Here is a 27768-nt window from a genome sequence, read left to right on the forward strand (position 1 = left end):
GTTTCGAAACGGCAGTTTCGTACGGTCAAGTATCACTTTCCGCTCTTGTTTATTAGGAAAATAACTATTTAAGATTTTGATATCTCAGAGGCTTAGCATTATTTTTCTTTGAAAGAATTGAGATCATAATAACCCGCATGCGCGCTAAATGATTAGCCTAAAATTGTTAATTGCATGTCAAAAATGAGTTACCTCTTAAAACCCACCAAATTTCATTCGTAATTCAGAACAATACCTAAATAAATGCTCAGTTTTTAAGAAAAAATTTGACCCCTTGTATCTCGGAAAACAAAGCTTTTGCCAGAAAAAAATTATATATCAATTTATCATAAGTTTTTCATCTATAATCACATCCTGACCCCCTGAAGTTCGTCACTAACATACATTATACCAATCAGATAAATAGATATACAGAGATGTCTCATTATCATTATTATTATTATTATATCAAAGAGAGATTAGCTTTGCTGATATATATGGATGAATCATCCTGGATCCTGCCCTGACTGTGAGGAAAGAGAATTTCAGAGACTTTCTCTATGGAGAATTTCTTCTAAGAGGGACGAGTTCCTCTTTGATTGTTTCCTGTTTCTGAGTTTCTGTAGTCTGATCACAGATTACAGAGATCTGTAATCTGTGAGTCTGATTGCCGCTCTGAACTTAACCTAACAAATTTGTGCTGGTGGAAGAATTTGAGTATTTTAAATAAGTTCTTGTTTTAGGAATTGTACTTTTCGTTGGTGAGTTTCGTTTGCCATTTTAAAATCCATGTTCTTCATTGGCTGTTTGTTGGCTGCCTGTCTTTGTTGATTCAAATTTATATTGAAATAAATATTTTAATTAGTAGTTCAATTTATCCTCTACTACCTTTATTCCCAATTCTTTTGAAAAAAACTATGACTTATAAAAGTAATCAATTGATTATCTACCTCGTAATGTAGTGTTAACGCTGAATTATGCATATTGAGATTGCAGAGGAAGAGCCAAAATGATAGCAAGATATGGTATCACTAAACTCTAATACATATGGGTTTTATCAGTGTTTTGTCGTAAATCCAACTACTGTTATATTTCCTTTGATAGTGATAATATAAAGTTTTCATGATATTCAATTGTTTCAGAACACACACCAGAATGACAGAGATATATACAACCAATGCTGACTATGTCGATATACATGGTCGAAACTTGAGTGTTTTGATCAAATCAGATGGAACAATATTCATACCTTTAAATGACATAAGGAAGACAGGTTTCCATATTTTTCCTAAATCAGATTATGTACGCTCAACTGTTGGAAAATCGTAAGCTATATCAAAATGCCATTTCAGGTGCAGAAATAACAATTTATTTTCAGAGCACTGTTGGATGAATTACGTTTATTTTTATTAGGTGCTGCAAGAGAGTTTCTGATACAAAGAGATGTCAGTGTCATTAAAAATGAAGATATAAACAAATCCATTGAAGAGTGAGTCAATTAATATGCAGTTAGTAATTTCAATTGAAGAATTTCATTTTTGTTATTTGCATACTATATAGGTATTAAGTTTAAGTGATTCTTATAGAGAAGACAGCAAAAGAAATGAGTAAGCCTTAGCGTTAAGCCCGCCTTGGATTAGATCAATTTAGGGGTCACCTAATGGGATTTAGAAACTGACATGATTTTCCATAGTAACAAATCATATAAGTCATTTCTAGTTCTAATATAGATATTCCTAAATCAGCACAACTTGTGTCATCCTATAGGGTACAATTATGAGCCTAATTTTTTTATTATTTTCTAAGTAGAAAATAATTGTACCATATAGGATGACACAAGTTGTGCTGATTTAGGAATATCTATATGAGAACTAGAAATGACTTATATGATGATTTGTTACTGACCACAAGACAAATCATGATCGTAATAATATATAAACTGGCATTTTGTAGAGAAGTGGTGGCCACTACATAGTGACCCTTATCTATTATTCTACATTGAACATATCTTGAGACTTGTGATATATTGGTTGAATGTAGGTACGAAGATTTAATCGAGGTCCCTATCAAATTCTCAACAGCTTCCTGTTCATCACAGTTGATACCAGAGCCAGGCGAGGAATATGGAAAATAGTTGGAATGTTTGAATAACTGCTTCGACATTGAAAAACGGTTAAACTTTGCAGTTTTTCAGGGAAATTTTGCATATAATAGTTGAGCATAATAGTCCGAGACCTGGCAACGAAAATCGGCAAGAGTTTTGTAATGGCTCATAATTAAATATGATTTAGTATTGAAGGTGTACATTAGTCACCACCCACTCTCAAGGTCAGGTAGTGGAACACCTACCGGCGACGTTCTTTGATGTAGGTATGTAAAATATCACCATACTCTACAAGTATTTTGTAATGATGGAAAATAATCAATTGACTTGTTTATAGAACAGAAAACTTCAGAAAGTGAAAGTATCGACTGTGACGAACAGGAAATTTTCAGGACCCTTGTTTGAAAGTGAAGGTCCAAATATTTGAGTATTTACGTTCTACATTCAATAAATGTAGAAGAGCCCCCCAAGAAACGATATATGTGAAATCTTGAATTTTTTAATAAGCTATTAAATAATGTTCATAGTTTAATTCGTTTTTTGTGATTAAGATACGTCGTAGATCATCGTCCTAACAATATTGAAATACTTCGTACATCAACTCAATATGAACTCGTCTAATTGAAATTACCCCAATGTAAAAAGCACCCGTGTTCACTACTTTAGTGATGAGATATTAATACTGATTATAGGTGTCGTGAATTATTAACTAATAATGGGCCATCGCCCAAACTCAACCACTCTCCTTCGGGTGTTCTTGGAAGAACATTGCTACAGAATCCTGCGGAATTGATCAGATCAAATAAATCGCCATCCCTTCCAGCTCAGCCCCAACTCAACAGATCTGATAATTTTGTAAATCAGACTAACAGAAGAAGCAACACAAGGCTGAGCGATCCAGTTAATTCACTGCGAATGCCACATCAAAATGGTAAATATAATAATAATATAATAATAACAATAAGAATATCAGAATAATACAATAATAATAATATCAGAACAGTGTTGACTACAATACAAGCTAAAGGTCAATTGACCTAAGATCATTCAACCCTAAAATGGAAAGTCTAAACTTATGTTGGTAATAGAAGGTTTTGAATTGTCCAGATTTTTATTTTGAATAATATTCTGGAAAAACACTCCCGGTCCTACTTAGTCGAAGAAATTCGTGATGATTTCACTGACCCACACCACAAAACTGCTGAAGCTGTCACAAGCTGAGCTTCGGGTGATGGTGGGACTGCTGACAGGGCACTGTCTGTACAAATATAATTTGTATCATATGAGAAAGTCAGCAGATGAGATTTGCAGGCTTTGTGGATCAGAAGCAGAAACAGCCAAACACATGGTATGCAAGTGTCCAGAGCTGGCTGGCCTAAGAACCATTCATATGGAGAAACAGGTCCTGGATATTCATGAGGCCCTTAAGGATATTGTCGGTTTTATCAACACCATTGACGACCTCCTTGGGTTCCTATGAATGAGCATGGAAGAGAACAAAATATCTGCATAGTCGCAGTTCCCGGAAGGCTAACAGCCTAACAGCCACATCGGCCTCGGTTCAAATAATAATAATAATGTGAATAACACCGATAGAAGATATTTTCAATTTTATTCTGTTTTTTCACGTTCTTAGTTTAGTCGAACAAATTGAGAAATTCATTGTACCAATGTTGAATGCTTATTGCTTAGAACTGACTATGTATATTTCTTCGGACAAATACTTTTCTAGGTTACATACTATTCAACCCACACATTTATATATTTTATAGACTATAGAAATTGAACAGTTTTGTTTTGTAACAAGAAATTAAGCTGCATCTGGACTTTCAAGGCCTGATTCGATGCCATTCACTTCTGTAGCTTATATATACTCGATCAAATAATCAAAAAATATATGGCTCCAAATGAGGTAAACACTCCAAAATTCATTGTATCGGAATAAACCATTGCGAAGCCATCAACCAAAGTAAACATTCATCAATGTGGAAAAAAGGGCTGACCTTTAATGTCCAAGTAAGAATTTACTTGAAGTGCTTCTCAAAAGAACGTAAATAAGACGTTTCTTATAAAAATCATGCTATTCATAGATATGTACTATTTTTCAAATCATCAACTTTTGCACTATTGAAAAACATCAAAATCTTAAAAGTACTAACTAGATGGGAACCGACCTAATTGATCACATTGTTAATAACTTGAGCCTGCTTTTTACCCGCCTAAGAATCTATTTAGATTCAGCCTTCTTTTTTGTGTGAGTAAAAAGTTCAATTGTTATCTCAAGAATTTAAAATCTCTATGTATTTATTGACGTATTCTTTACGTATGTAATTTTACTTTTAATGAGAATAAAGCCTTGTGGCTTTCACACTCCTCTCCAGAGGAAAATTCACTTATCCCAGATATCTCAGATATCAAAAGGATTAAGCTCTGTTGGAGCTCTTTCCAGGTTTTCGGGCTCGTGGTGGTGGTCGGGTTCGGGCCGCTCCTCGACTTCTTGCTGTCGGTTGTATTCCTCATCCACCCGCAGTTCCTGTCGAAGCAGACGATGTTCCTCTGCATTCCCCATGTACTTGCTTATAGTTCTTGCCGTTTCCAGTAGTACCGCCTTCTGCACGACTTTATAGATATTTTCGTCCAACTGAAGTTTCCTCAAGTTCTCTAGTAGTTTATTCGGTATCAGGCCTGTAGATGAAATGACAATAGGGATGGTCCTTATATTTTCAGCTTCCACTGTCTCCTGGTTTGTACGTCGATGAATAGTGCTGTGTTACCATGCTTATTGAGCAATATGAGGTCTGTTCTATTGTGAGTTTTTTTTCCGGTCTGTGAGAACCGTGCGATCCCAGTAGAGCTTGTGATGTTTATTTTCCAATACAGCATCCGGATGGTAATTGTAATAAGGAACCTTTTTCGAACTTAGAAGTTGGTGTTTTAATGCCAATTCTTGGTGAAGAATCTTGGTAACTGCATCATGTTTACTCTTGTACTCCGTGCCCGCGAACTTCTGACATCCCTCGGTGAAGTGCTGGATAGTTTCATGTGTCGCACAGCCATAACGACAGCTATCGTCCTTCACTGAGGGATCTTAGGCGATATATTTCATGTAGTTTTTTGTCGGAATCACCTGGTCCTGGATGGCGAGGATGAAGCCCTCTGTCTCGGGAAACAACCTTCCGGAAGTCAAGCAGCAGTTCGACGCAGATATGTCGACGTAATCATGATTGACCTCGTTCTGGTGCCTTCCATGCGAAGGTTTGCCAATTATTTTCTGCATTTTGCTTTCTGCAGAGTGTTCGACAGTTTCCAAGTGGTCCTGTTGTAGCTTGAACAGAGTAGAACTTTCAGCAACACAAGCTACAAGATGGAGTTCTGACGAAGCAGCCTTGTTCAGGAAATATGTTTATTATGTTTTGCCAGCATCTTCCTTACTTTTCTCTGTAGGGCTGCTAAGTCCGTGGTGGTCCAAGAGATGATACCGAATGAGTAGCTCAGCGCCGAGCAAGCGTAGATATCAATCGCTTTTATCAGATTCTTGCTGTTAAGGCCCGTTCTTATTATTCTTCTCAATCTTCGGGTGAACTCCTCCGTTAGTTCTTTCTTCATCTTCTGGCTCTGATTGATTTTTCTTGCCCGAGTTATACCTAGATACTTGTATGTGTCTCCTTCCTTTAATGCTTCGATTTCTGCACCTTCCTTGAGTTTGAACGTGCCATCTTCTATTTTCCCTCTCGTTGTATTTAGCAGTCGACATTTTTCTAGTCCAAACTTCATTTTGATGTCTTCCGAGTATCCTTCCACCATTTTCAGTGTCTGTTGCATTTGTTCTTTGGTAGATGCGGAGAGTTTCAAATCGTCCATATAAAGGAGATGATTCAGTTTCATCATAGTTCTACTGCCGCTGTTGATGGCAAATCCGTAATCCGTAGACTTCAATCTATGAGACAAGGGATTCAGGGCCATGCAGAACCACAGAGGGCTCATTATTATTATTCATCATCTGTATTTACTATTTAGTAGAAAAGTGCTCCTTTAGGTCAATTTCAATTTCAAATTACGCAACTTTTCTTAGTGATTGAAATGTCATGCACCCTCTATGGGGGGCAGAGGGTATAGTTGAGTTTTTTAAATGGCTACCCTAACTTTGGGCCAGAAATGTATATACGATTTTTGGTAATACGAAAAAAAATTCGTTGCCTCTCGGATGCTAAAAACGAATGCCCCTAATATTGAGTCATAGCATTCTGAAATTGAAATAAACAAGTAAATTTTTATAGATAAATTCATTCATCTGATATTTACAGATAATCCAAAGCCGACAAATTACGAGTTAGACAATTCTCAGAAAATACAGAACAGTTTTGGTCAAAAAAGGAAACAATATAATCATTTGGACAAATCCAATCAGAATGAAAACAACAGGAGTAATCAGAGTAATAATTATAATTCAACTACTAGAAATCATAGGAACAATAGTGAATCTAGATCTACCAGTGAGAACGAAGAATCAGTTCAATTTATAATGTTGTCTAACCTTACTTTGAAGAGAATTGAACTGCAACCTGTTATGCAAGATGTAAGTTTCACCATTGCCGTGCCTTTCCCTCCTTCCTTTTACTGTCTACAGCAGCTTAAGTCAATCAGACAAGTTGGCCGTGTGCACCGTTTCATTAAACGAAAACAAATTCAACTGTCTTTACTTCATAGAACTTCTTTGCGGAAACATGGTTTAAGAATTTAATCTTGTTTTAATGTTACAGTGCATACAGCCAATAGTCTGCTATGCCTTAAATTGCCTTTAATTCTTTCTAGGATTAGTTTTTCCTCACATTCTTATGGCCATAAGCACTGCTTCATTGGGATTAAATTCTCAAACCATGTTTAGGCGTAGAATTTCTGTGGAATTAACATGGTTTAAGAATTTATTGTATGTTTAATGAAACGGTGCATTAGGCTATCAGAGTTTTGCAGAGATTGTTTTTTATAGATAAAAGTCGTCCATATTGAAGTCAATAATGATAAACTGAAGTACTGGGTACAACTGGTGGAAAATGAGCAGTTAGTGGTGGATATTATTGAAAAATGTATGGAAGTAGGTCACTCTGCTCCTGTTGTTAAACCAAAAATGGATGAAATTTATTTAGCCCAGAATAAGGAGGACGAATTATGGTAATATATTGTTTTTTTTTAATAACTGATTTGGAATAACTGGTTGGCAAATCATATTTGTTCTACTATTCTGAGTGTCCCATCAGATAACTGTAGATCCGTAATGAAAAAAAAACATTTATTTTTCTTCTTTCATTTTTCTCTACAGGCATTAGTTTTTATAGAGCGTCAGAAAAAAAATTTCCAGTAGTTTTTTGCCAATATTCTAAAAACCCTTTAAACTAAAGGACTGAGCTTTTTTACACGGATTCTCGCAGTTAATAGCTTTTATTTTTTTTGCACCTCATTTCGAATCCATAGGACCACTGGTAGAGATTCCAAGGTATCATTGGTTTTTTTCCATTAATTTTGACGCCACTGAAAAAATTGACATTATGACAGCAAATTCCGAAGCACATGAATTTTACATAGAAAAAAATCTCTTAGTTCAATTTTTAAGCTCGATGACCTGTCATTCTTAGATTAGCTGTACTGCTGTACTACATAACTACTCAGAATAATTTTAATCAGGGGTGATTAGACAATAATCTAGGATTTATATGAGGAAAAATCGCTATCCTTAATCACAAACTGGCCCTGTGATTGAAAGAAATAGTTTGGATATCGGCAATTTTAGGTATTTTCATAAAATTCTACTTATTTTGGAAACGGTACATTTTCGCTGAACTAATGTTGGTGTCATTCGCTAGTATTTTATCTATCGTGATGTGACGTTTAAATTAAATCACTAGATTTGGGACATCCTGTATATTTGAGCTACTTCAGGATAAAGTATCCCAATGTTGCATTTTGACAGCAATGATAAAGGGCCTATTAATTCTACACAAATATATTCTTTCGATTTGTTGTTTTGAAGAAAAATTACCTCTGCTTTTTTATGAACAAGAACAAACATTTTTCCTCTCAGATGACCTTTGAAATAGAGTTCAAATGACCACAGATCGTATAGATTTCGATACTCATGGGGGGAGGGGGTAATAACCATCAACCCCCCCCCCCCCCCCCGTAATCCCGCCCTTGCGTGAGGGAGTCATTCAGGCTAGAGAAGGACCACGAAACAAGAATTTGTAGAAAATACTTGTTTTGTGGAGCTTTCTCTTCAGTTTGTTCAATAATAATTGAAAGCTGTAATTTTCATTCCGAGGTATCAAATGATGCAGTTTACACTTAAGCCCGTTTGCAACAGCCGAGAATTCTCTAGAAAATTTTCTCGAGAGTTCATGCGCCGTGAATTATGTACCGTCGTTACATACGCACTTTCGGTAGAATTCTCTGTTGAGTTGCGTACAAAATAATCTCTGCCGTTTTCTTCCGAGAATTTTGTAGAGAATTCTCGGCTGTTGCAAACGGGCTTTATAGCTAATTACATTGACAGAACTGGTGCGCAGTGAGTGCATATTTTGATGTAACTACAATCACTCCAAGAGATCTAAAGGTAATTTTACCAATGTAATTCGGTACCTATTAGAGAATTCCATCACTTAAACTGATCATTTAATGGATATTATAAAAATAAACCAATATTTTCAAAATATTCTAATCCATATTTGATGTTTCGTATCCAGTACAGCACTAGTCCTTCCAATGGAATTCGCTATTAATTTGTTATTGTTTTCAAAAAAAGGCGAATTTCACGAGAATAACGGAATTTCACAAAATATTTGGTGAAGACGTCCGAGATATTGACACAGCACATAAAAAACTTTGTAAGGTCACTACTTTTGCTTCTCAGCCAAAAAAAATTTTTAGACTTTCTTTTACTCGCACCCTATACAACAAGGAAAGATCAAAATACACTGTGCCAGTTCCTAGACTAAGGATCGTGCTTACAGTAATGGAGAAAAGCCCATCATCACCGAAGTTATAGTTTGTCAAACTCTGGAAATTTTTAATCTGCACCAATGCATTTGATGCTTAGTTTATCTTGAGAATTTGAATGAGCTCACTAAGTAATCATAATAAATAGGAATGATTCTGAATATACTTTATTACTATTATTATAAAAGATACTTTGATGTACTTGAGATCACAAAAATATACCATCCTAGTCAGAAGATTTTTCCCTTGCATGAATATAAAAATATATCTTATACTATGATTTTAAGATCATAATAAGCAGTGGGGGCAGTAATGGTATATCAGCACCATTAGCGGAGTATTATATTGCTATATCCAAAAATCGTTCTAGGTATCGTGCCATTGTAGTAAGGGTCACTCCAATGGTTAAAGTGCATTTCTTAGATTTTGGTAATGATGCAGTCGTAACTGAAGTAAGGGCAATTCCTGATGATTTGAAAGCAATTCCTGCACAAGCTGTGCGGATTGTTGTATCAAGACCTGAGGGTAGCAACCAAGTGGTTCTGGAAATGGACGAAGTTGTCACAGTGAAGAAAATAAAACAAGTAAGTTTATACCTAATAAGATCATTGCCAATTTGTCCTGATAGACTTTGTATAAATGCTGGCAAGTGGTAACTGCTGTTGTGTACTTCAGGGTTCTGCACTGGTACCAATTTTGTTCCGTCTACTTATCTATTAATTTATTAAAATTGTTAAACAATTAGAGAACTGAGTATGATTGAGTTAGAATTGTTTCTTTTAGTATGTATTTTGTTTTGTACTTTGAGGTTAAATGATTTTTAACTTTTTTTCAGTTTGTAGACACAACATATTTAGTTCAAAGGGGCAATAATAAAATTAACGCACCTCCATCTCAAAACCAATCAGAGCGTATTCTGATTGATGAAATAAAGTACTCCAGAAACATGCTGGACAAAGATATCGTCAAGATAATCTCTCATTCTGATGGAAAACTTTATTTACGTAATAAGGAACATCATTCCAAACTGGTTGATGTGGATAAGGAGATAATCAACATGTCAAGTAAGCAACTGAATAAAGATAAAGTAAAAGTTTAATGAAAGCTTTTAACCATGAGAATGAAACTAAAATATAATTCCATCAGAAGAATTAGTTCATATAAACTAATTTCATTAGTTGAACTGCTATATTAAATTTATTACAATACATAATTCAAAATATCCTAACACTAGTTTCACAATTGAAATTTTCTAAGAAAGCGTATTTTTGTGGATTTATGCAGCATCAAGTAACAAATAGCGCAAATGATGAATTGTGAAGACCAAATTAACAATTAACCAACTAGCACAAGCTAGTTCCAAGCCATTTGATTTGAATGAACCTAACTCCATATTTTCATAATATATATTTCAAAAGTTTTTGTCATAAAATGAATTATTGTGGAGATATGGTTTTATGATAAAAAGAATGGTTATGATGAGAATCTTCCTTACACAAACACATATTTGAAAAAGTAAGTCAATGAAAAGTCAAATAACGACCCAAAAAAATTTTTCCATTAAGGGATGCAAACACACAATCTAAAATTCACAATTATGTACCAGCGCATCTGCTTGCAGGATTTCAAAATTCGGCATATGCAGTGAGATTTTATTATTGTCTTGTCAACTGACTTGTTGCGTTCAGGAAACAAACTAGTTTTCCTTTTTGAATATATTCATACGTAAAAAAAACAAATGATTCAATGTGAAATAAATGTTAAGTACTTCATCATGACCATTTTAAGTATGAACCACTTCATATAACCAGAAAAATTAATTTTATGGAAAGAACGAAAGAGATGAATTCTATATTCTCTGCTCAAGAAATCTTGAAATCAAACCCCAAGGTTAGATTAAATGACTGCATTCGATGTCCCCCTGAAGACTAAGAAACTTTCATTTGAAACATTTCTTAATCTTTTCAAATGGGTCACTCTGTATAAGCGGTCTTCTTCAGAGCGGAGTTCCTTTCTTAGGTTTTAGTTTCTTGGAAGCTCTCATAAAACCACCCTCTGTCTTTTCGACCAGGGCCAGTGGAGCACTAAATAGGCTTGCTTGGATATTTCTGTATTTGCATATTACTCGATTTAATTTCCGATGTTTTAATCTTTGAGGCAAAAATTACGCTTCAATCAAGATGTGCTGTTTGCATATATACCTTACCTACTACTTTTTCTAACACTGAAATATTTCTTAAAAAAATTTAGATGATTTTCACACAATGAAAATTTCAATTTCTACAACCCCGTTATTTCAGAGCAAGTGATAAATGATGTAGTGCCTAACCAGTTAGTTCTTTCTAAAAAGGAGGGTTCTGAGGAAAAATTGTGTCGAGCTATAGTTAAGAAAGTAGAAGGTGGATTTGCCGTAGTTCATTTCATGGATTACCATAAAGATGAAAAGGTATCAATGAAGAATATCTTCGGTGTCAATAGGGCAATAGCAAATATGCCACCTACATTAATTGAGATCCCTTTGAAAGGATACAGCAGCACCAAGTTCAACAGCACTGTTGCAGCTATGCTTGAAGAAATGATCATGACTAATGTCAAGTTCTCTGTGGTGAGTACTACATAATAAGTAATATGTAAAAGTAACCTTTAGTTTTAAATGCCTCAAATCCAATTACAGGAAAATTCATTAAAATTTAATGCTCCGTTAAAATTTCAATACTCCATGTTTCCCTTAGAATGGTAGTTTTAAATTTCAATGGAAGTTCCTGTAATTGGGCCAAATTTAAAGAGAAAAAGTTTATGGTGAGTATAATCGTATAATGGTATCTATCCACGACTGCATAGTGATCATAATCTACCTGTTTCCTTGAGCATTATGACATTCATAAATTACTTGAGATTAATGGGACATCATTCACTGATTGCATATCAGACATTCATTAATCAGTTTTGATTTATGACCTGTTATTCACTAATCTATAAAATTTCAAGGTTACAACCACAGATAGAGCTCTGAGCATAAAGCTATTACAATAGGGCATTTTTAATCAGCTACCTTTGAGAGAACCGCCATTTTGCCGGAGGGGCACACAATTGTTCGTGAGGATTTTTATAAATCCCCATCGATTTTCTGGGAAAATGTCGTTCAGCGTATGCTATTTGAACCCTCAGGGGTGATTCGAAAGTTCGGAATGATAGAAAACTGACTGTTATTGACAGTTTCGACTCGTACATCATGCATAATTCTGATAAAAATAATTATCATTGAGAACACCTTCAGTTGTAGAACAAATTTGAGATTTCCATAATGTGCGTTAATTTTTTGCGCAGTGTATATTTGTTTCTACTTTGTCTCAACGCATTCTTATTAGTGAATCTGAAAATCTAAACGCCTGATGACAAAATTCGAGACGAATATGATATTTTGAGTGTAAGGGAAATCTGTAGAGTGTTTGGTTATCTTTCATCTTGTTAGTATTCATAATTTGCAAGGGAATTGAGAGAATGAAGACAAGAATGATGCCGCGAACTTATTCATCCAAATACCAAAGGTCAAATTCTAGGGAAATATAAGTAGCAGTACCATATCTTGTTTGTAGCTAACCGGACTATTCGGTTGATAAGCTTTACGATGTGCACTTGAATCCTCCGGGATGATTCATCAAGGGTGGCGACAGACCGTATTTTGGAATCCGTATGTTCAATGACTTGGGAAGAAATAGTTAACAAAATCAGCTAGAAAAAGTGTTTTCAACTATTTTCATGTTCATAGTTTTGTTTTTTGTTCTTTTTTGCAAAAGTATTGAGGTTGGAAAGAAATTTCAACATAATAGAAATAATTGTTTCTATTTCGTAATTTTTCTTTTAATAAACCCAATTATTGTATGATAGGGAAAATATACTTTTGTTCACAAAAAAATAGTCTATAGCTAATGTCTAATATTTCAATTTCTTGTGAGGTCATATTCCGGTTTTTCACAGGACAATTGACTATCCACGTTCCTATTGTCCTATGGAAAACTATATCTAACTTCTGTATGTGAATTGATTTTTAACTTAGGCTCGATTTGAAGAGCATTTATCTCCTAAATAGATGAAAATAACTCATTAAATATTAAATTGAAAACCAATGGGCGTTATGTCACGAAACCTCAATACAATAATATTCGATACTATTTTGCATATTTAAATTCAAAAATTGAAACAAAAACGTGGCCGCGTTCGTTCGTCTTCTCCCATCCGACCATTCAAAAGACATAACCCTTCCGCGTATCCATCGAATACATTTTTGGCCGTTTCATTTTGGATAATGTGCATATTATCTGGCTAACGATGAAATTCCCTGACGCAGATAATATTTTATCGAACTTTAGACGGTCCTCGAATATAAACCTAAGTTTAGCCGGCTAATGTTAAGTTAATGCTCACACCTATCTTTAACCGTAACATATATATTGAAATGTCAAAAGTTGCCGTAGCGAGTTGACCTTTGTCAAGAAACGTGAGGCAGGAGTTCATTGGGCACCAGTGTAATTTTTCATAACAGCAATTCCGTTGGTAGAACTAGCATCAGATCCTTCGAAATGATTGAAGTAACATCACTTCACTCGTTGAGCAATGGATAGGCTAGGTTCTTTTAGGTTTAGAGAGCGAAATGAAAATTTTCATATGAATACTTCATTTCTGGACATCCAATGAAAAAAACGATAAGGTTTAGTTATTTAAGCGCCTTAGAGTGAAAATATAGCATCGCAGGAGAATATTATGATATTTCGCTCATTTTGATAAAAAATTATATAAATTCACTCATGTAAACTGTGAAAGAAGTCTCAACAAGTAATATCATTATGGAATCTTTTGATAATTTTTCTAAAGTTGTTTATCTTCATATCCAGAGTTCTGCCAATTATTGATCCCTAAAGCAAAAACGAGACAATCCATGTTTTTTTTTTAATAAAGAAAAAAGTGAGTGTCCATTCACAATGAACGTAAGACGTAAAGTTGTCGTAAACGCAATGTTGTCGTAATTTGTGAAATGTTCACAATGCCAAGGTAACTTCAATGTAACTATTTATTTGGGATGTTCGGAAAAAACTGGTTTTTGCCATGTTTGAAAATTATCGAACATCATACAAAAAGAAAATTTTTCTATTAGATCTATTGTCTTACACAGAGTGATTCAAAATTCAGTGCAATAATTTTGGGGATACATTCTCTGAGTCATTTTAAAGCAAAAAGTTCATGAAAACATAGATCCGCAAGCGCCTAGCTACCGAACTGAAGGGTGTAAAAAAAATTTCAGTTTTTTATTTACAGCTTCCGCAGTTTTCGCAATATTTTGCAGGAGTGAAGCATTTCCAGCATCTTATGCAGAAAACCAAAGTCGCAATACGTTTTATAATTTCAAACTATTCAAAATGTTTTTCACTGAAGTTCAAAAGTTTGCTAATGAAACGAGGAATCCATTTCAAGTTTTGAAATACATCAATAGATCACATCAGAAAAATCCTGGGTAGAAAAAGGGAAAACGACCGCGGAAAAACTACCCAGTGGATTTTCATCATTATTTGACACGTCCGATTATGTAAAACCTTCAGCTCAATGCATGTTTCAAATTTGAGTTAAATATGTCGAAAACCGCGGGAGCCATAAAGAAAAAACTAAAACAAAAAATTTTACTTTCGACACTCTAGCTCGGTAACTAAGCGTTTGCAGATCTATATTCATATAAATTTTTTGCCTTGAAATTATTCAGGGAATATACTACGAAAATTATTGCACTGAATTTGGAAAACTCTGTATACTCAGGAAGACTATTATCAAAAAGTGAACCGGAGTTTCATATTCTGAAACAAAAGATGGAAAATCTTTATGGTTACTGAATGTTCTATCGTTTTTTTCGTTCTTTTTTTCTTATTTATATGAATCCTTTCACTTTTGGAGCCTCTTGTTTTTTTGAATTTTTCTTTATACGGAGTTGTTTTTGTAAAATGGATGGTTGGGGCAAAAGGACGGTTGGGGTAAATGGACGGTTGGGGTAAAAGGACGGTTGGGGTAAAAGGACGGTTGGGGTAAATGGACGGTTGGGGAGCCGACGATGCTAAATCGGGATTTATTCGAGCGTCGTGGAAACCTACTGGATTTTGAGGATTAGATGGTGGAAAGAAAAAAAGGTTCTATGATGTATGCACTTTCAACGGTGGGAAAACGCGTCTGCAGGTTTTCAAAGATGTAACAAAAAATCGTCAGATGTACATACATACTCGATCGTGTCAGATTAAGATTTTGTATATGACCTACGTGTCTCTGATAATAAATTCATGTTAATCTGACAGTTTGCGTGGTGGGACTGACCGTCTTGTTAGATTATTAGAGGATATGTTAATTGGACCCAAAGGAAGCTACTTTTACAGAGATTGACAATTCGGACGTGACGCGAGGTCACAGTGGTCGTTAAAAAATGCAAAAAAAAATCGTTACTTGTACATACTCGAGCGTGTCAGATTTTCAGACAGATAGTTAATCTCGGTGTTGCAGACGTGTTGATCCATTAATCTGACTCTAATCTGGGGGTTTTCTTAATCTGACAATTTGAAGATGATAGGATGAAAGTTGTAGGTAATAAAATTCTATACAACTTTTCTCTGAAGCAATTTTACATACTCTTAACCGTTTTCGAGTTAGAGGCCGATAAGTGCGAGGAGCTTAGCCACACATACATGCGACAGGCAAAGGTCAATGCAGAAACCCAGTCTGATGTTCATTCATCGCCATATATCTCAAAAACGTTTAAACGTTGCTTCGGACAAAATTTGTAGAAAATGTTATGCTCTACAGTTTTCATAATGAATGCGAAAACAATTTGAAGCCCAGGAGAGGAGATAATTAAAAAAAAAACTGATTTTTATTTAACTTTATGGCTAACTTTCATTGTTTCAACTTGCTGAAACTGCCAGATTATATTTTTTCGGTTATCCTTGAATCATTAGCTTTAAAATAAGAAGAAAAGCCACCGCGCTCGAGAATGTAGGTACACAAGACGTTTTTTTTTTGCAAGGTTGGCGCCTTCCCACACATTTTCGTCCCGCTTTAATTGTCATATTAATAGACGGAGAGCCAGAGCCAAAAAAAGTCTCTGAATTTCTTAAGCCTGTTTTTTTCTCAGGTGATTACAATCATTATATAAAATAAAATGCTGCGGTCAGTCAAGTGGATGTTAGAACATGTGCCTCTGGTGCGCGATCAAACATGTCGTGATCACCGACATAATAAAATCAATTTCTTAAGGCTGAAACTTTATAAACTTTTGTATTTTGGTATGTAAATCAAAATTATGATAGTCAGTCAACGTCCAATCGGGACACAGCGGGTCAGTCAGCTTTAATGTGCGTAGCGCGAGGCGTAGCGTCGTTTAGAAGGGTGCAATTCGTTTATTAAGCGTGAAAATTTTTTGTAACTACTACTGACTACATTATTAGTGAATAACATGGTCAATCAGCTATTCCGTGGAACAACGCCCGTCAGTCTGTGGATAAAAAATTAAATTTTTTCCGCTCCCTATAGATATTACATTATAATCATTCAAAGTAACACATTTATTTTAATAAGGCACTTCCATGTCGCAATTGTGCCTTAAAATCTCAGAAATAAAATTCGTTCGAAATCAACAGTGTACTCAACTAACGCAGGTATACGCCCAGGTAAGAAATCCTTGATTTTCAAACATTTTTAACTAATATTCATTTAATTCATTAGGGATAACAAGCAATAAATAATCATCACATAATTCATCATCTGAATCTTTCATATCATTATTCTCACTATCGTGATCTGACACGTCAAGCTCAGGTGTTGCAGAATCTAAAAAATAAATAAATTTGTGATTGTTCAATTCAGATAAAGATATTTCTATACCTGTATTTTCTTGTAAAGGTTGAATAATATCATCCTGGACAAGTTCTGGTAATTGATCGCCTTTGAACCAATCACACTCATATTTCTCATCCACCAATTTCCAGCCGTAGTGAGTAGGAGATCGCTCCGTTGGAATTTGACGGTGAGCATTATGCCAAATATTTGTAATGAATCTTAAGAACTGCTGCATCAATTCTGATTGGCATGGTGGCATACTCGACCCATCTACATTAATTATTTTAATTTTAAAACGATCGTTTGTGGTACTAAGACATGTATACGTCTTCGAAAATAAAACGAATCTTGCCTCGTCAATTGATTTAATTTTTTTCAAGACATACAAATGGTAAACAAATCCTTGAACCCTATTTAACATATTATTCTGGTTGCTTTCATCTGCAAGTCCAAGGTCACCGAATGTTTTCTGAAAATCTTCGCTCTGCTTCATTATCTGCAGAGGTTTTTTTTTACCTTTCTCATAAAAAGCTGGGTTAAAATCACTTCCACTTAGAGCATGTAGTCCAGGAAGAGCATTGCAAACAGAATTTCACAATATTTGATGCATTCTACGGACATTAATCATCCTTTGATGATTCCTAGTCCCAACTTCTATCTGCGCTTATTAATGCTGACTGACCAGCTGTGTCCTGAATGGACGTTGACTGACTATCATAATTTTGATTTAGATACCAAAATACAAAAGTTTATAAAGTTTCAGCCTTAAGAAATTGATTTTATTATGTTGGTAATCACGACATGTTTGACCGCGCACCAGAGGCACATGTTCTAACATCTACTTGACTGACCGCAGCATTTTATTGTATATTATGATTGTAATCACCTGAGAAAAAACCAGGCTTAAGAAATTCAGAGACTTTTTTTGGCTCTGGCTCTTGGACTATAAGAGAATATATACTTTTCAACATCTAATTATATTCACTCAACAAATCTAATTTTCAGGCGAAGAATGGCTCTGATTTCGACTTATTACTGAAGGATAAACCTTTATCAGAAATTCTGTTCACAAATAGTGGTAATACGAAACCAATCCAAGAATCAAACGCAGTGGCCGGACCTTCAAGTGATAAAGGAAAAGTTGGGAAATCTGATGACAAATATGTTAAAGTTATGTTTGATGATATGAAATGTTATGAGGCGCCTATGGGAAAAGGCGATTACATGTTAACTAATTATAAGGATGCTACAGAATTCACTGTTACTTCTACCAATGACAGGGAGTCAGATATGCTGAGTAGATGTACTGGCATAGAAGTCAATGATAAAGAACCATATGAACCAGATGACACTGAAATGATTTTGGCATTCTTCGAAGGTGAGTTGATTTTATTTTAATCAATTGAGTAATAGATGATTCCATATGATACATATGAACCTTAGTAGTTTTTGAACTGTCGAAATTTTGGATACATCAATATCAAAGTAGTACCACCTTGCGAGTGTAGCCCAGTTGATATATAATTATTACCATTGTATTTATATATAGAGTGATTCAACCCGATTGCTTATTAGATGTCTATGGAGAACTAGTCTCAATTTTTTGCTGAAAATTTGCATGTTGGGGTTTTCGACAATGAACTCAGGTACAAGGTTCATTTAGGAGATCCCATCTCTCTTTTTTACGTAAAATCTACTGAAATAATGAAAAATATAGTATGTAATTTGAAAATATTGGGTTTTTCGGTTTGTCCAACTTGATGATTTCCTCATAAACACCTTGTTTATTTCCGGTCTGAAAATTTAAAATAATAAAAATGTTTTTGAAAACAACCTTCCCTTCACAAATATTCATAATAGTGTGATCTCCCGTTTTCACCATTTCTTTCTTAAGAATTAAGACATTAACCTCACGTTTCACAAAGCTTGATCGGAGAAGGATAAACGCCGATTTGTTTTCAATCGATAATTCTGACTATCATTCTCGCAACAAATCATGACCCATTGTAAATTCATTCAATGATTCTCAATTGCGACTTCGAAAGATTCAGAAATGAAGAGGTTTCAGTGATTTCATTTTGGAAATCGAGTTACTGTCAATTCGTTGATCGCGCAATCAAAGTTTTGTGAAGCCCGCTCTAAGACACAAATCGTTTAGTTTTTACCAAAGGTACAGCAAACTCTCGAATTTGCAATCAAATTAGCTATCTAAAGCCCGTTTGCAACAGCCGAGAATTCTCTGGAGAATTCTCTACAAAATTCTCGCAAGAAAACGGCAGAGATTATTTTGTACGCAACTGAACAGAGAATTCTACCGAAAGTGCGTATGTAACGGTACATAATTCACGGCGCATGAAATCTCGAGTAAATTTTCTAGAGAATTCTCGGCTGTTGCAAACGGGCTTAACGGTACAAAAATATACCGGGTGTGACATTTGACATTGGAAAGTAGTAGTCTATTTCCGCTATAACCGTGAGTTGCAGTGGTTTTGACGTATTTCAGAGAGAAAGTTCATGGTCCAAAACCATCGCATGCAAATTTTCAGCAGAAAATTGAAATAAGTTTTTCATGAACGGCTAATAGGTCATCGAGGTTTATGAACCTGTACAGTTGAAGTCGCATGGGATTAATTGATGTTTATACTTTATTTCTGAGTATGATTGAGATGGAATTTTATTTCCATCTGATATAATTATGTTTTGCTGGAAATTATTATTTCAGGTGACTGGTACAGGGCCTTAGTGCTTGAAAAAATGGAAAACGGGATATACCAAATCCTTTTTGTAGAGTATGGCAATATAATAGAAGTTACAAAGAACGAGATCAGGCGGTTCCCGAAAGAACTGAAAGATATACCTATGTTGGGTCTTTTGTGTCAGCTGAAAGGTAAAAAATTGATATCCTTTTGGTGTAGATATAATTGTGAATGTTTTTTTATTTAGAAATTTAATCGCGTTTTTAGGATGAATAAGGCAAACATTGAATCGTATGAACTCCAAAGGTTATTCCAATCACTGTAGGATTTCATTCTATTCATAGCGGTCGAATTAAATATTGATTGCCTGGTATTATTCAAAATGGTATTTGTCGCTCGATTGTTTATGATGAGAGATTGATTATTATTATGATGCGTTTACGCAGAGTTCTTAAGAACTGGCCTAAGAAAGGAAACAATCATCTGCCAATGAGATTCTTCCTTTTTCAGGTCTTTGTTCTTAGGAACTCTGCGTAAATCCTCCAAACAGGACATGAAGCTCTTGGCGTGCCATTTCAAAACTGCCTGAGTTATTTCATTGAGAGTTGAATCAGATTCATTAAATATCTTTAATGCACTTTCAAAACATAAAGTGATCATAATCTATTTGTTTCCTTAAACATTGTGACTTTCATGAATTCCTTTTGTAAGTTATCCATTAACCACGACTAGTCTCGTTTCGTAAACGTCATATGCTTTAATAATAGATTTAATAATATAATCATAATAGCAAGCATAATATACAGAATCGGCATAAGTGTGGTATGAAATTAATATTTCTTCAGCATATAGTTCGAAATGATAAGGCTGAAACCCGTAAATTTTTTCAATCAGCCTGCCTCATTTTCAGGCAATACTATTGACTATTTTTCTTCAACCTCTTAGCCACAGGCCTATCCAATTTCGATGAAGCTAGGGAAAATAGATGGCAGGTTTTCGACCTCGATTTTCTTTCTGTCTTCTTTTGTTTTCAAGTTATAAGTGAAAACTGATTTTTCGGGTCTTGGAACTGGTCACCCTATTTTGTAAAGTTTCACTAATATCGAAAAACAAATATAACATTCTACAGACACTTTTTTATGTAGAATGCAGTGGCATAATCGAAGATTTTTTTCAGTCCATCACTTTAATAACTTTCATTTTTTTATAAAATGTAAACTATGTTTTTTGACATATTCCATACCCATATTTTTTCTGATTGAGACTATATAATATACGTCGTGATTCTAATTAGGTCCTTCGTTTGCATAGGAAGTGTAGCACTTGGTGTAATTTACACTCGATTTTAGTAATCATTTGCTGATTGAATTTACACCAGTGTAGAGGAGGTGTAGTTTATCTATACCTAGTCAAAAAGAGGTGTAATATTAGTTCTGTGGTGTGAAATGCAAAATTTAATATTACAATACAATACAATACAATAATTTTTATTTGCATGAACTTTCAAGTAATTTATACTTCTATTTACAATATAAAATAATACGCAAAAGCGGAGTGGGCAGCGACTATATTGCCGATTACAGCCTATGCCACGGCACATACTGTATAGCACAGACGCATGGAACTGCATTTAACAATTCAACTATGACATTCATTGCTCGAAAATAAATATCGGAGAAAAAGAGCTTTAGGGAACCCACGGGCGCAAGAGGAAGCAATTCGCTAAGGTGGCAATGTTTTAATTAGAAAATTGAGGAGTACATATTTTATCTCGGAAGCGTTAGCAGGAAAATCATGATTGTTAATCTTTTTTCTTTTAGTGGCTCCTCTGTAGTTTCAAGAGTCTCTCAGTTATATATTTCTTAATCTTTTAGGGGAAAACCCTTTAACGTCCCGTGGCAACTCATTCCAGTAGTTAGCTGCAAAATAAGAAAATGATTTTTTAAATTGGGCAGTCCTGTGTTTGGCGGTTTTGAATTCAGAGATGTTTCTTGTATTATGAATATGTTTATGTGGCTGCAATAAATTTCCCAAAGTACCCCAAGTAGGACGGTTGACTTGTTCTTATAATTTTATAGATGAACATATAGGCATGACATTTCCTTCTATTTTTCATATTTAAAATTGAATATTTGTTTAAATGTGGAGTGACATGGTTTCTGTAGGGTATGTTGAACGAGAAATGCATACATGCATTCTGGACCTTCTGGACACTCTGTGACAGTTCAGCCGTGAGTGACTCGCCGTATACTATGTCACCGTAATTGAACAAAGATAGTATTTCGTCTTGCTCGGAAGGAAACCTCTGTATCTATAACAAATTTCTGAGACGCATATAAGAGAGAGAGAGAAAATTTATTGCTATAGCAAATGGCTAACGACTTGCGTCTTACTGCCATAGTATTAGGTACATTTCATTGTATATTACAATTCATTCTGAAACTTAATACAATTATACACTGTTTAGTAAAAAAAAAAAAAAAAAAATTCATATATTATATGCATATAAACTACAGCCGACGATGGCTGTCATTTGAAATCTTTAATTGTCTCGATTAGAGTTTTGATTGGGTATTTTCTGTTGTGTTCTTGTTGGGGACTCTGTAGAACAACTGGCTGGAGTATTCTAAGGTTGTTGGGATTTTTTACAAATTTCTTTCCTAAGGCCTGAAATCTGTCGAGAATTGGTTCGATCTTCATTTTTTCATAAAGTAAGGCATTAGGTGGGTTGTGTAGTGGGTTCTCTGGGTGACGTATTTTACTCAGTGTTCTAAGACTGCTTCGTTCTGCCACTTCAATGTTATTTAAGGTAGGTCTTCTGCAATTGCTGAATAGTAGGTGTCCATATTCTACTATTGGTCTACATATGGTCTGATATATCCTAGAAGCTGTTTTGTGGCTTATTCCACGATTCCTGTAGGTTAGGGATCGGAAGTGCTTAGATCTTGCAATTATTTCCTTCTTTTTTTTGTGTGAGTGCAATTTGAAATTTGCTTTGTTGTCCACTGTGATTCCCAGATATTTTGCATTTTGGACTGGTTTTATGTTGTGTTGCATCATCTTTATTGAAGGTGAGGTGTCTGATAATTTGTGGCCAAATATAATAAGCTCGGATTTGTTGGGGTTTGGTAAGAGTCTCCACCTACTCATCCATACAACAATTTTGTCGCAGAGGTCTTGCAGTTTTTCCATGGTGTCTTTCAGCTTTTTGTTATGTGTTACAACCACTGTGTCATCAGCGTACTGAAGGATATAACTCTCAAGTTCTTCTGTTCCCTTGTATATATCATATACATAGATATTATATAATAGTGGAGAGAGTGGAGAGCCTTGTGGCACGCCTTGTTGGGGGGTAAAACATGTTGAGAAGTGGCTGTTGATTTTCACCATCAAGCTTCTCTCTTTCAAGAAGTTTTCAATTATTTTTTGAAGGTAAACTGGGGTGTTCAATTGTTGAAGTTTGTACAGAAGACCCTCATGCCACACACTATCAAATGCTTTTTTGATGTCCATGAATATCGCAGCTGACTTGTGCCCTTTTTTCATTGTAGTTTGGATGTTGGAAATCAAGGCTACTAATGGATGAATGGTGGAGTGGTTCTTCTTGAATCCAAACTGTGAGGTGGGAATATTTTGTCCAATTGCATTTTCGAGGCGTGCTTTAATTATTTTTTCGAATGTTTTTCCTATGATTGGCAGAAGAGTGATTGGTCGGTAGCTGGACACTTGGTTGCTGTCTGAGCCGTGTTTTGGAACTGATATGATAATGCCCTTTTTCCATTCTACTGGAAAGTATCCGGTATTCAGACAGTGATTGTACATTCTCCTTATTTCCTCATGTATTCTTGGAGTTAGTTGACGTAGTATTTTTCTTGTAAGGTTGTCATAGCCAGGTGCATATAAGCTCCTTGAATTTTCTTATTTACAGTCCCTGGCCAGTTTATTAGACGCACTGAGGATTTTTTTTATATTTACTGGTATTGCCCGGGGAAAAAGCAGAATATTTCCACAGAATGTCAGTTTTATCTACGACTCTCATTAAATTGTTCTATTTGGCATTTATTTTTGATGTTGTAGTATTAGTACTTAAGTATGAATCAGTACTATGTCTTCCAGTGGACGTCTTGCATTCTGCAGGTTCGGACGTTATTTCGATAATCCACATATGAAATCATTATCCTCGAATGCAGCAAACCGAACAATTCTGCATTGATAGTATGAAGCTCTCATAGCTACACAGGGTGGCTCAGCAAAATATTAGAATTTCATGTTTAATCATCAATAAATCAATATTTTTTATTGAATATGATATATTATGCAGGGTGGCCATTTGAAAACGAAACAGACGAGATTACAGACGAAATAAATTTTTTCGATAGAGATGCTCGGACAGGTCGATTTCTGTTCCGAGGGGGACAACTTAAGATGTAGGTTACGGACGCATAGCGCTTCAACCCTTGCTACTACAACCCTCACCCTCAATTTTTGAATAGGGAAGATGGGGTGAGTGATACCTCATTTGAAAGGTATTTTTATACTGATTTCAGCACAGTAATTGTTTTTTCATTTTATGCATTAGTTCTCGAAATATTCTTAACTAAGTATTTGAGAATGAAGTGGTGTTTTCATGGCACTTGTAGTGTTTTTTGTGAAAAATCGACATTTTGAGCTTCAAAACATACTTCCTATTAACATGTTTATCTAAAAGTCGTTGATTGAAGAATTCTGCGGTTCTATTCGCACATTGATTGTTTGCAAAAAAAAGTGGAATTTTTTTTACCCGCTCTGCAATTGAATAAACCATGTCGAACAATGAGTTAGAACACATACAAGTCTCGATTCAAAACTAAGAATAATTCACATGTCAAAGAACCAGTAAGCCAACTTAATGATCTGTTCGTAATAAATAAAAAATTATCGATTCTCATTTTTTTGAAAAAGATATGAATTCAATAATCAACAAAATGAAAACATTATTGAAGCCAACTAAGAAAACACTTCATAATGAAGTCGGAAATCGTTTCACGAATTGGAACTGGAATATTTCTGTGGCATCATCAATGATTTGATTTTCTTACCTGGTAATCTGATTAGAGATATGTACGTATTGGGACTTTTTGGAGATTTCTATCGATCAAGTGTTACCGCATGTTATTGGAAATACTGCAAATTATATCGAAGATAATTTAGATTGAGTTTCAGCAAGATTGAGCTCCTTCGCAATACGCTTTGTTTGTTCGACATCTTGATTAAAGATTTCTATGTCAGTGGATTGGAGGAAGGAAGCCACAGTCATGGTTGTTTTGAAGCTCAAAATGTCGATTTTTCACCAAAAACACTACAAGTGCCATGAAAACACCACTTCATTTTCAAATACTTAGTTGAGAATATTTCGAGAACTAATGCATAAAATGAAAAAACAATTACTGTGCTGAAATCAGTATAAAAATACCTTTCAAATGAGGTATCACTCACCCCATCTTCCCTATTCAAAAATTGGGGGTGAGGGTTGTAGTAGCAAGGGTTGAAGCGCTATGCGTCCGTAACCTACATCTTAAGTTGTCCCCCTCGGAACAGAAATCGACCTGTCCGAGCATCTCTATCGAAAAAATTTATTTCGTCTGTAATCTCGTCTGTTTCGTTTTCAAATGGCCACCCTGTATATGAAAACCATTTACAGGTGAAGTATATGTAACATATACATTCAATTTAATGATTTAATATTGAGATTTTGCATCGAATCAATGCGTCTAATAATATGGCCAGGGACTGTATGTGCGATTTAAAACTCCAATACATTATCGAAAATCACCCCCAAGTTTTTCACCTCTTGGACGATAGGAAGACTTGTATTTTGGATTTTTATATCTAATGTATCATTTATTATTTGTTCGTTTCGATTGTTACCGCAGTACACCAGAAGGGCGGACTTCAAGGGATTAATCTTAAGGTTGTGACTTTTTGCGAACTCATTTATATTATGTAAGTTCCTGTTGAAAATGTGGTTCGCTTCTTCCAGATTTTCGACAGCAAAGGGCATGTGCAATTGCAAATCCAGCAAATTCCTCCAACTGAACCCGCGTGATATACCGGCAGATATCAGCAACGTATAACGAAAAAAGCAAGGGCGATAAGATTGATTCTTGGGGCAAACCTGATTTTTTTTTTAATGTCACGGGCGTCACAGTAATCTACTCCAAAATGGATACGATTAAATTTAAAATTTGCGATAAGTTCATCACTTTACAAGAGGATGAAAAAGTAACACATCTTCTGAGAAACGTAACCATAATTTCGAATCCGAATTGTTAGTCTAGTCGCTAAAGTTGGCAGGTTATTTTCATTGATAATATGAAAATGGAAAAACAATTAGAGAGACGACGTTTATTATATATTCTTAATTAGAAAGAATATGGGACTGGAATATGTGAAAAAAATCATGTGGTTCACTGAAATGGCAGACTGAAAAAAATCTTTGATTTCGCCACTGCATTCTACATGAAAAAGTGTCTGTATAATCGTACATTTGTTTTTCGATATTAGTGAAACTTTATGAAATAGAGGCATCTATTCAAAGAGCCGAAAAATGAGTTTCCACTTAAACTTGAAAATAAAAAAAGATAGGGGGATGCGGTTTGGGCCATTATCCTTCTTTTCGAAATCGAGGTCGGAAACGTGTTTTACCACACCCAGTTCATGTGGAGAAAATGAAAACAATCCGTTATATTTTGTTAAAAAAAAATAACACCCACCATAGCTGATATTACTGATATATCATATCACATCATTGATCTAGTTATTCTAAGCACCCTAATTTTTTTTTCAGTTAAAAATACAGAAGCAGTAAAAAATAGACTGGAACAGTTGTTTGAGCCTGATAATATTTACGAAATAAATTTCCTTTCCTACTCCATGGAAACTCTTCAATACACAGTTGAAATACCCAAAATAACAGAGATTTTAGTACAGGAGGGATTGATATGAAAATCCGATATTTTATTTGAATAGATTTAAATACTATATGCCTCTCATAGAGAATAAGTTTTATTTTTTTTTAAGTATAAATTGAATTCCTTTTAATAAAAAAATTCTAAGAATTTATTGTGTTTCATTGGCACTCTTTCCTGGCAAGTTTTGAATCAATTTACAGCTTTTTACAAGAGTAATAATAGGTCGACTTCCAAACCTTTCTTTTTCATCCGGACTTGGATGGATCACTCCGCACACAATGGAGAAGTCAAAAGTGGCCCAGTTTGCGGAAAAACAACCTGATATGGTCTTATCAAAGGATAGGAGACAGAAGAGGAAAGAGCATGAAATAGGTGGTTAAGTGCTAGTCAAACTGGGCAAAAATTATCTCTTTCCCCGAATATCTTGATTTGACAACTGTTAGACTTCTAGCATAGTCCCATTTTTTTATTTTGGTATTGGTGTTTTCCATTCAAAATTACATAACTCACAATGATTCCTTCGATATTATAGGTATCTACCTACTCATATTATATTATGGCAGTGGGCGTGATTTTTTTTTCATCTAAAAAGTTATTCTGAAAATACAATGTTTTTTTTTATCGTCGCATTCTACTGATAGAAGAAAATGAAAGAAGCAGTGGCGGACACACATTTTCACACTCATATGTATTTCCATTATGAATAAGTTTTTTGAAACAATTTTAACGATATAATGCTTCTCGGGAATTATGGGAAATGGAAAAGTCCACCGACTTGCCAGGAGAGGAGCGCAAACTTCTTTTTGGCTCGGGCTCGAGAACTGGAACGGCATCTAGATGCAGGAAGACTGAAAAGGAAGATGTAGAGCAATCTATCTCTCTACGCGCTCTGTCAATTGGGTTATAATAATGTAAACAAAAACACCCGGGGCGTTCAAGTGATACAACTGCTACTGATACGGTTCGATTGGTTGCCGAACCATTAGAACGAGATGGGTTGCCCCACATCTTCACTCTCAATGCGACACACTTTTCGTCGTATATCGGTACCTAAGAGGCCCTTCCAGTGCTTTAAGAGTTCTCCGAGGGAAATGTACCTACAAGAAAGAATGGTGGAGAACGAAACAACGATCCACAGAGCCTTGTGTGCGAGTTCGAAAGAGTCGCGAAAGGCCTTGAGTATCAG

The 27768-nt window shown here is 35.1% G+C and overlaps 1 protein-coding gene across 1 annotated transcript; it reads left to right on the forward strand.

Moving 5' to 3' along the window:
* Positions 1–633: 633 nt before the first annotated feature.
* Positions 634–26729, forward strand: LOC123307802. Its single transcript, XM_044890240.1, has 12 exons — positions 634–740; positions 1122–1304; positions 1358–1468; positions 2776–3014; positions 6388–6659; positions 7071–7252; positions 9441–9654; positions 9906–10134; positions 11371–11675; positions 17942–18314; positions 19659–19823; positions 26459–26729. Exons 2-12 carry the CDS (start codon positions 1135–1137, stop codon positions 26614–26616), a joined length of 2418 nt encoding a protein of 805 aa, XP_044746175.1. The 5' UTR covers positions 634–740; positions 1122–1134; the 3' UTR covers positions 26617–26729.
* Positions 26730–27768: the final 1039 nt, after the last annotated feature.

The sequence above is a fragment of the Coccinella septempunctata genome, chromosome 2, assembly GCF_907165205.1.
Source record: "Coccinella septempunctata chromosome 2, icCocSept1.1, whole genome shotgun sequence".
Taxonomy (NCBI): Eukaryota; Metazoa; Arthropoda; class Insecta; order Coleoptera; family Coccinellidae; genus Coccinella; species Coccinella septempunctata.